This window comes from Raphanus sativus, chromosome 1 (assembly GCF_000801105.2).
Source record: "Raphanus sativus cultivar WK10039 chromosome 1, ASM80110v3, whole genome shotgun sequence".
Lineage (NCBI taxonomy): Eukaryota > Viridiplantae > Streptophyta > Magnoliopsida > Brassicales > Brassicaceae > Raphanus > Raphanus sativus.
The window spans coordinates 4,684,662-4,694,720 of NC_079511.1; the positions used below are offsets into that span (position 1 = coordinate 4,684,662).

General features: G+C 35.5%; 3 protein-coding genes across 4 annotated transcripts; 2 read left to right on the forward strand and 1 right to left on the reverse strand.

Moving 5' to 3' along the window:
- The first annotated feature begins 621 nt into the window (after window positions 1-621).
- Window positions 622-2,831, forward strand: LOC130510008 (lactoylglutathione lyase GLX1-like). The gene is made up of 9 exons (XM_057006343.1): window positions 622-850; window positions 1,065-1,137; window positions 1,226-1,350; window positions 1,486-1,550; window positions 1,615-1,827; window positions 1,921-1,968; window positions 2,072-2,170; window positions 2,268-2,420; window positions 2,536-2,831. Exons 3-9 carry the CDS (start codon window positions 1,248-1,250, stop codon window positions 2,590-2,592), a joined length of 738 nt encoding a protein of 245 aa, XP_056862323.1. The 5' UTR covers window positions 622-850; window positions 1,065-1,137; window positions 1,226-1,247; the 3' UTR covers window positions 2,593-2,831.
- A 2,827-nt stretch (window positions 2,832-5,658) lies between these two features.
- LOC130510019 (zinc finger protein JAGGED-like) lies at window positions 5,659-8,801 on the reverse strand. 2 transcript variants are annotated; one of them, XM_057006355.1, is made up of 5 exons: window positions 8,560-8,801; window positions 6,689-6,786; window positions 6,476-6,586; window positions 6,279-6,366; window positions 5,659-6,178 (listed from the first exon to the last, which is right to left on the reverse strand). In XM_057006355.1, the coding sequence occupies exons 1-5, from the start codon at window positions 8,574-8,576 to the stop codon at window positions 5,821-5,823; spliced, it is 672 nt and encodes a 223-aa protein (XP_056862335.1). In that variant the 5' UTR covers window positions 8,577-8,801; the 3' UTR covers window positions 5,659-5,820. The 2 variants fall into 2 exon arrangements, 1 of the variants encoding a protein (XP_056862335.1); XR_008943844.1 differs by lacking the exon at window positions 5,659-6,178 and adding an exon at window positions 6,865-8,416 and having other exon boundaries at window positions 6,287-6,586.
- LOC130510013 (uncharacterized) lies at window positions 8,346-10,051 on the forward strand. The gene is made up of 4 exons (XM_057006349.1): window positions 8,346-8,475; window positions 9,082-9,226; window positions 9,332-9,395; window positions 9,488-10,051. Exons 2-4 carry the CDS (start codon window positions 9,099-9,101, stop codon window positions 9,779-9,781), a joined length of 486 nt encoding a protein of 161 aa, XP_056862329.1. The 5' UTR covers window positions 8,346-8,475; window positions 9,082-9,098; the 3' UTR covers window positions 9,782-10,051.
- The last annotated feature ends 8 nt before the right edge of the window (window positions 10,052-10,059 follow it).

A 10,059-nucleotide genomic window follows, 5' to 3' on the forward strand; every position in this document is an offset into this window, starting at 1 on the left:
TAAAAAAATTACTAAAACCCGAGATTAACCGATTGAACTGTTGGATGACCGATATGTAATCTAATTTGATTTAAATTGTAATAATTTCATAATTTGTAATCTTATACTCCAAATTTTAAAGTTCATTATTTTACAATTTATGAAATTATGACGTTTTTACAAAATTTTAAAAAGAAAATGATAGATATAACATAACTAAGATTAATTATTGTATTGTTTGGAAATATTGATAGTAGTATAAAAAATATATTGTTTGGAAACATTGATAGTAGTATAAAGAAATAAATATATTGTTTGGAAACATAGATAGTAGTAGTATAAAGAAAGAAACATTAATGATTTAATGTAAGTTTAACTATAAAGTATAAAGGTGTATTTAATTTAAAAACTTACATAATAAATGTTAGGTCCAATAGAATGTTTCTGTTTTAATAAGATAGATATTATCTAGATCCTTTTCTTTTTGTTAACCATATTATATAAATCTATGTATATATATATAACTAGGAAGATAGACAGACTAAGTCAAGTCGCTAATAGAGAAAGAGTTAACAGACAAATCAAAATGTCTAAAACACAGATATATCTTTGTTTCGTCATTTTTATTTACATATCGTCTTCAGGTAATGTAGTCACAACTGATAATCAGACACATACATGGCTGTTTGGTTGAAGCTTTAACGCTCACCATCGTTCCAAAAATAATGAATCTATCGATTGTAATGTGTCTGTGATGGGAACCTTATATCACAGGCAGTAGCAGAGGAGTTGTCAGTCAAACTGAGTGTTTTTCAAGTGACGGACATTCCAAGTCTAGTGGTATCTGCTCGCCTCGTGCATCTTCTCTCAGGTGAGTTAATGTTGCAGATGCTCTACTTTCTACATTTCTATGATTCAGTTGATGGATATCGTTCATGCGATTGATGTTTTCTGGATCTTATATGTTTGTCTAATATGGGATCTAAGTGTACCTTTGATAATCTTTGTGTTACATTTGTTTTTCTCTGTTTTTTCTTTTTAATATAGAAATTTGGCTGATGTAGCTCCAAATGGTGATTTGTTAGATTGGCCAAAGAATGATACGCGCCGTTTCTTCCATGTTGTGTACCGTGTTGGTGATCTTGATCGCACAATCAAGTACTTTTCTGTTTGATTACATTACTATCGTTTCTTCATTTTATATTATAACAAGTAGTTATTTGATATTTGAGATATTCTTATCTAGGTTTTACTCTGAGTGCTTTGGCATGAAGGTGTCGAGGAAAAGAGATGTCCCTAAGGAGAAATATTCAAATGCTTTTATGGGTTTTGGACCTGAAAAATCCCACTTCGCTGTGGAGCTCACATACAGTATATATATACTCTTTTATCTTCTATTAGCATTGACTCTCTTCCAGATATTTCCAATATCAACTTGTGCACTTTTCCACAAAACTGAAACAACTTGGTTCTTATGTTGAGTTTAACATTTTTATATGTTTACAGATTATAATGTTAGCTCATATGACATTGGAGATGGATTAGGGCATTTCACCATTTCAACTCAAGATGTAAGTCGTCCTCCTACTTTGATTTTTAGATGTCAGTCCCTGATCGAGAAGTTTTTTGTTCCAGGTTTACAAAATGGTTGAGACCGTCCGTGCCAAGGGTGGAAATGTCACCAGAGAACCTGGTCCGGTCAAAGGTTGTAGCAGCATCATTGCCTTTGTGAAAGACCCTGATGGTTACACTTTTGAGCTCATTCAAAGAGGTCCAACTCCTGAACCATTCTGTCAAGTCACGCTTCGTGTTGGTGACCTTGAACGTGCCATCAAATTCTATGAAAAGGTAAAAACAATGCTGCTGAAAACGCTTTATTTATGTTTTGATATTCATTGGTGGAGTTTCATGACTTTATAACTCACTTTTGATTCCCTGCAGGCCCTTGGGATGCGACTCTTGAGAAGGATTGAGAGACCTGACCACAAGGTGAAGCAATCAATCAGTGTTACAATGTAGACAAGTAATTTACCTTATTGAGCTATATACGTACGCTGTGACTTAATTACTTGTTTTTTGCCGGATGGAACAGTACACCATAGGCATGATGGGATATAATGAGTCGGTAGTTTTGGGCCTTGCCTATAACTATGGCGTGACTGAGTACAAAAAGGGCAATGCATATGCACAGGTGTGTGCTTAAGACTGTTGCCTACTGTTTATGTTTGTGTTAAACCGGTTTGTGCTCTTTCCTTTGATGGTTAAAATGGTTTACATGTAATGAACAGATTGCAATAGGCACGGATGATGTGTACAAAAGCGGTGAAGTTGTGAGGATGGTCAATAAAGAGCTAGGAGGAAATATCACAAGAGAACCAGGACCTCTTCCTGGAATAGGCACTAAGATTGTCTCATTCCTCGATCCAGATGGCTGGAAAACGGTAAGTGATTTGAGAAATAGATGATGAATCTGGTCTGGTCCAGTTGTAGTGGACCATCTAGATTCAGTGTTGGATTTTGCTAAAAAGGTGTGCGTTTGGTGGTTAACAATAACAGGTTCTGGTAGACAACAAAGACTTCATGAAGGAACTAGGGGTGAGATCACAGGGCTAAAACTAAACCATAAAAATATGTGATTTTTTAATGAAATAAAGGAAGACAAGTGGTTCAGTGTGTGTAATGTGCTTGTTCCCCTTATGTCTTTGAATCCATAAAGAAAAACTTTGAAAGAAAGAATATGCATTATTCGTACTATCAAATGACTCATATTCATAGAAGCAATGCTAAACATAACGAAAAGTCTACAACAAAAGTTTCAACAAGAAAGTTGTATCAAAATAGTACAAAGATCAAACACTACTTTTTCTTCTTGTGATTTGCAATACTTATAAAGAAATACTAGCATTTATCTTGATTTACAAAATTTAAAAGAAGAATATAGAGAACAATACTTACCACTTCCACGTCGCCAATGGAGGAAAAATGGTTCCTTTTGCTGGTTGGAGTATGCCAATTCAGTACAAAGGCTCCATCATTGACTCTAACGGTTAACTGGCAGGGTCAATGGGAGTTTGTTTGATGTTGCACATATGTGTGGTTTGAGTCTTAGAGGCAAAGACTGTGTTCCTTTCCTGGAGAAGCTCGTGGTTGCTGATGTGGCACGTTTGGCTCCTGGAACCGGGAGCTTGACAGCGTTCACAAACGAGAAAGGTGGTGCCATTGATGACTCGGTGATTACTAAAGGCACTGATGAGCATATCTATCTGGTGGTCAATGCTGACGTGGCTGGTTTGAGATCTCTGTTCCATCAGAGCATGCAGTTGATTTAGCTAAAGCAATCTTGGAGAAATCCGAGGGAAAGGTCAGGCTAACGGGTCTAGGAGCAAGAGACAGTCTCAGGCTAGAAGCAGGGCTTTGTCTATGGAAACCTTATGAAGGTAGCATCACCAAGATGCCGTTCGTGGCTACCAAATACTACAAGCCATCATGATATGTGTGTCTTCTTGGTCTATGAAATATGTCTCTTGCTTGTTGTTCAGTGGCTTGTGTGTTTCCTTTGTTCTGATTTGGCCTGGAAGTGCACTTTCTTTTGCCAAAGAGGGCATTGCTTATTTCTCTGTTTTCCAATAAATTTGTAACACATCTGAAACACCAAACTATGATTAACGTGTTCACATCATTAAAGATGCATACAAAGATACAAGTTCAGGACAAAAAAAAAAAGGTTCAGGACTTGAAGACGAAAGTCAACACCTTCTCGACGGGATAGAAGGTTAGAGGCTGCTTGTGTATACTGTATATTCTTACCCATTCTATTCTATCTTACAAAGAAAAAGGTTAAATTGTTGATTTCACTTATCCCAAACCATCCTAGATAATTCAGTTCAATGGAAAATCCCGAATACGTATCAGTCGCATATCATTTTTAACGCAATTTTTAAGTTGGCGTTTGAGTTTGTATGAGAATGATACTGTGTATTTGCTGTTCAAAGAAAATTATTACAAACCGCTAGCTATTGCGGCAATGCTTTAGTGTACCGAACTGGGTGTATTGGTGTATCATATCCTAAGCTCACACTATTCACATCAATATTTACTCAAACTACATTCGTTTAAAACATACCTAAAATAAACAAACCTATGAAAATCTAAAAGAAGATTTAAGTAATCAAGTGTATGGTTTTAGTATGTACTAGAGTTGGGGCGGTGTCATTGTATAGGAACAGCAGATTCAGCAGCCTATTCTGCTGAACTACTACTAATAAATATAGCAATTGGTAATTGAACCCTATAAACTTTTATTTGCATAAATAAAAAAAAGCTTTACTTTCCTGTTTCGTCCGTTTGAATTTGAATAACATATTCTATATCTACTCTTCGTTCCTACTTATCTCTCTTAGTTATTAAAGTCTCATTTTTTCCTTTTTTTTTGTAACAAAGTCTCATTTTTTCCATTTTCATTATTTCATGGATTTCAGGGATTATAATTAGACAGAGTTATATAGACGCACACCTATCATGTAATGCTATGTCACTATTTAAAGTGTTTTTAAGTTCTTATGTGTGTACCACCACATCAATAGTAGTATATTTTATAATTATATACAACCTTATACTAGATGTGCACCATTTGCAAATAAGTGCAAAATCTATTTTATGCATATAAGCACACGCACGCACATACATATATATAATATAGGAGTAGGGTAGAGTTGAAATTGAGGAGCAAAGCTAAGAAACGGTAGATGACAAGAAAGCTAAGAAATGGTAAAAGCTGATCTAAGAGAATAGGTTTGTAATCGTCAGACTGAAACAAAAGAAACTTAACTGCATCAATGAGTCCTTTCTCCTTACCACAGTTGTCTATATGTCTCAGTCCATTTCTTACTTTTAGTGAGTCCTACCGTATTTGACCAAAAAAAAGTGAGTCTTAAACATATTCTCTCTCTCTCTCTCTCTCTCTCTATCTCTCTGATTTATTCATTTATATATACATACATATAACTCTTGGGAAGACTGATAATACATATCTAGAGTTAGTCTTCTTTAACGAAACTATTATTTATTTCTTCTTTTCATGCATTGCTCTCTTTTCTCCTTTTATCACACAAACATGCTTCAGCTTGATATCATATGTTTGATCGTTTCATTACTTTTGACTACTTTACAAGAAACAAAATGTAGCTCTTTTGTTTAGGTTTCAAAATTTCCTTAGATTTGTAGTGTAATAATATTTGAATTGTCTTTTTCCTTGTGTTTTTTGTTTTCTGAAACTCTTGTCTTTTTCCGTTGTTTAACATTTCTCTCCAGAACGTAATCGTACAGATCTCATATTTGCAGACTTGCAGTTTGGGTCAAATACACAAGCATATAGGACATTTCCAATGTAGATATATATAGACACACATATATATATATGAAAAGTAAGGAACCCTATATAAAAGCTGAAGCTTTTACTGAGTGTATTTGGTCATCGCGTTGCTAATGCTTGGATTTGTCTACGTTTCAGCTAAATTCTATTTCCTAATAGAAAAAGGTGCAGAAGAAACTAATTTGTCAAATTCAAATTGTTTTTATCATGTCTACGTATAACGTGACAACGAAGAATTGACTAGCAAACAAATCGAACATAAACAAAGAAACTATTGTTTTAAAAATGTTTATAATATTCCGAAAAAATAACATAAAACGATAATGGTTGGAGAGAAGGGAGCAGTTCACTTTTTTGTCATATCATCAATTGCTTTGTCAAGTCTCTTTCAGTAATCCGACAAAACTATATAGATAAAAAGAAATCTAACATTTAATGGAGAAAATCTAACAATTTTTCCATTTTCTTAGCTATATCCCATGATCATGTGGAGGTAGAGGGTGCGAAATAGGAGGAGCAACTTTAGAGCCATTAGCCACGGGTGCACCAATGAAAGAGTAGCTCGAGTCAGGCGGTGGACGGCCACCGCAACCGCTATTGATTAGGGTTTGGTGATGTGTACCATTGTTGTGCAAATAGTAGTCGTTGGTGTAACGGAGAGGAAACGATGACGGCCGCAGAGGAGAATGTGGTGGATATATATAAGGTTGCACAAATGGTGGTGGTGGCGGGGGAAGAAGAGAGGAGGGGAAGAATAATCTTGGTGGATACATCATTGGTTTGAATGGTGTTATTAGGTCTCCAACGTGCACATCTCCTTGATGATAACTATGTAGAATATATATTAACAAAATATAGATTTGAATGATATTTATAGTAAGGACTAATTAAGGAAAATGACTAATGAAAAGAGAAAAACTAAAAGCACCTAAATGACGAAGGTCCTTGCTGAGGAGGAAAGGTATCATTGCGAAGAACAAGTTCACGAGCTTTGTTAAGTGACTCCGTCTCCCTCTCTAATGTCACCGTACCATAATGAACAAAATACAAAATTTAAGTTTATGTATGCAAACACAGACACACACACATATACACATAACATTCTATAGAATAATAGGATCTTGCCTTGGCGGTGGCGGTTCATGTGGCCACCGAGAGCTTGAGATTTGAAAAACTTGAGTGAACAAAATCTACATTCGTACTCTTTTTCATCTTTGCTTTGCTTCTCTATAAACCCTTACAATCATTGACATCTAATGATTAGAGATGAATTTCTTTATTTTCATAATATAGGAGTTCAAGTAAATAAAAGGAAATGAAGAGTAGAATAGTGTGTACCAGAAGAAGAGGAAGAGGAGCCTTCTTCGAAGAATGGGAAAAAGTCTCTAGATGGATCATCTGGTAAGTTATTGAGATCTAAAGCGTTACTATCTCTCCTGCAAAATTTGACAAGATTCAAGAGATTCAATATAAATTTAGCAATAGCGGTAGCTAAAGAGGAGGAAGACACCTACATGAGTACTGCAAAGACAGAAGAGAAGAAACTAAGGATAAAGATTAAGAGTGTGAAGAATGGAGATACTAGAGAAGATTAAGAGTGTGAAGAATGGAGATACTAGAGAAGCTTTGTGAGTGTTATTTTTATCAGTTTATCTCACTAGAAATGAGAAAATGAGCATGGAACTCAAAGTGAATTGCTTTGTGACTTCAAGAGGACTATAGTTTGAAGGGACGTTATGGGTGAAGGTATACCCCTTTATATACTGCTCATACGTATATTATATTTACATATAACGACAAGTCCAGTCTAGTCCATATTGTTCTGTGTTCTCGTTCTGCCTCCTCTATATGTTGAAAAGACGTAACAAAGAAACGTAAGAAAAGCCCTAAAATATAGAGGTTAGGCCGGGCCACTAGTTATTACTTAATATATTTGGAAGACCCAAGTAAGAAATTTACTTATTGGGCCCTTTATGTCAAAACATAAAACTGTGGATTGCGTTCCGTAACCAATACGATGGTCTCGGTTGTATGTTTATCCAAAGTCGAAGCACCGTTTTTGACTTATATAGGGTTTTGTTGATAGCTATAATGCTGCAAGTCTTTGTTAGCACACAAGATCTTGTTCCCTATCGTTTCTAGTTTCAAAATGACTAAAAGTCAAAAGAATAATACAACTTTAATACATGATATAGTTCTGCCAAAAAATCTACAAATTGTAATCCGATTAACATAACTAAAATGAACTCTAGAAAGACCTCTATTCAATATTTAGCCTAGTTCTAGATCTACCTGACCAGTTACTAGTACCACTACTATTCATCTGGCTACTCCTCGGCTAAATTCTAATCACACCCATCATGAAGAAACACCGAGGGCCACACAAAATGATCAAGGGACAACTTCTTTATCGGTTACCTGATCAGCCTTTGATGGTCTTGCCTATGGATGCTAAGCCCTTGCAAGTCCCAGTAGATTCCGCTATAATCAGAAGTCTCGCAAGAACAACTTCTTAATTAGCTTCGAGTTCATGAGACATCATTGAGCAGCTTATACGACAACCCATTTCCACGACATAAAGGGCATGTAAGCTTTGGTTCTGTGTTCTCAATGTTCTCATTTAGAAACCGGATTCGCTATTACATAACGCTCCTCCTCCCAACAGTTTTTTTACAGTTGACTTAGACGCAGCGCCTCTCCACGGATTAACAGCAGTAGAGCCAAGACCAAAATGATACACAAATGGGAGCACTATGGATGTTTAACTGATTTTTTTTTCAAAAATCTACTTATTGTTGCTTCCACAGTTTGTATTATACCATATAACATGTATATTAACATACTCAGACAGGCCAATGTGGATACTTGCAAAATACCATAAACAAATTTATTCTTTTAAGTTAGAACAAAAAAGGCGTTTTGCTATTATGACGTAATAAAGGAAAATATTTTTAAGTTATAGTCTATAGAGATTAAATGAAAATAAATAAATAAACATGGATTCCTCCTCCACAGCATAGCTGTCTGCTACAGATTCTCTCTTCCCTTCTGCCTTTTGCTGTTAACCTAAGAGCCACAATTACCAAACTTCTCTTCAGATCTCTCTTTCTTCTTCCTCGCTTCAGGTACCCTCCCTTCTCTTTCCAATACATCTGATACAAATTGATCTGGATCTAAATGATCTACTGCTTGAATTGAAAGATCCTTACCTGATTTGTTTGTCCATGTATTCGCCGTATCTTTATGTTTGTTTTATCGAAAAGTCGTAAACTTTCATTACCATCTCTAGCTAGAGATCATGGAACCAGAGTTTATGATCTACTTCCCATAATAGATATGTCTTTTTCTGATGACTTTTTTTTCAGTTTACTTTATTATTAATAAATTAATAAAAAATTAAAAATGATGTCTCCACTATGATCTTGACATCGTCATCATTCACTGTAAAATATTAATTATTTTTATCAGAAAACAGTGAATATGTCAAATTGTTTTTTAACTTTTTATTACATATTCTTTGTCTTAATTAAATTTCAATAAATATCTCAATTAATTAAAATAATACGATTGTGACCAGATCTCCATAAGAAACACGTTACCCTTTGACCACCTCCTCTTCCTTATCCTCTTATATATAACATTTTTTCTTGCTCCTGCCTCCTTTCATCAATCTATCAAAACAAGAAATCAGCTAGTGGTCGATTAGAATTTGATTGATTCTTTTTGTTCAGTACCAAAGAAGAAGAAGATGAACAGCTATGGAAACGCCTTCGAGGAGACTATGAGAAACTCTGACGTCGTTTGCCCTCAACCGCGTCGTGTCGATGTCCCCAACCACCACCAGCACCTTGCTCGATCTCTCAGGTGGCAAGTCAGGTAAAAAAAAACAGATCTAACGTTTGTCATGATTATGCCTATGTAAAGCTATCAATTTTATTGATTGGTTTTGACTTTTTGTTTTTTCTTTTTTTTGCTTTTCAGTCATCAGATGGAGTTGTCTGAATCGAATTCAAGACGGGAGATGTTGGATTTCATCCTCGCAAAGGTAAAGACTGAATCTTTTGTTATTTGATATGTAAAAGTTTGCTTTTTGTTATATATGTGAGATTGATCTTTGTGTTTATGTTTTGTTTATAGAGTGGTGGTAGTTGTGAGCAAGATCCTTTCTTCACAGGGTCACCGCCGAGTAGAGTTTCTAACCCTTTAACAAAAGATTCGCTCTTTCGTGACGAGCTTTACGTGGTGGCTCATCCTCTTCCTCCTCCGTTCGCTCCACGCGTGACCAAGCCGCCACCACCGTCGTCTCCAAGGAGCGGTGGTGGCGGTTGCGTTAGGGCGGTGGCTAACTTTAGGAACAAAGCTCCTGTTCGTGTCGTGGGGTTCAATTGCGTTGACAGGGAGAGACGCAGCAGCGTTCCGACTCTTGCTTAAGGGAAAGATTTAAGTGCAAATATATAACAGAGATGGATAAAAACAATAAAAAAAAAGAGAGGTTTAGGATTGATAATGATGTGTTTTTTTGGATGAAAATGTGCAAATATGTTCGAAATTTGGGTAATTTTTAAAAAGGACTGTAATATAAAATTTAGGATTTTGGATCCAATTTGGGAATTTTTGTAAGTAAAAAAAGGCAAGAAAGAAAGGGTTTATGAGTTGTTTGGTGTCATTAGTGAAAATAAAAGCATTAGTGTTTATTCCTTATTGTAACA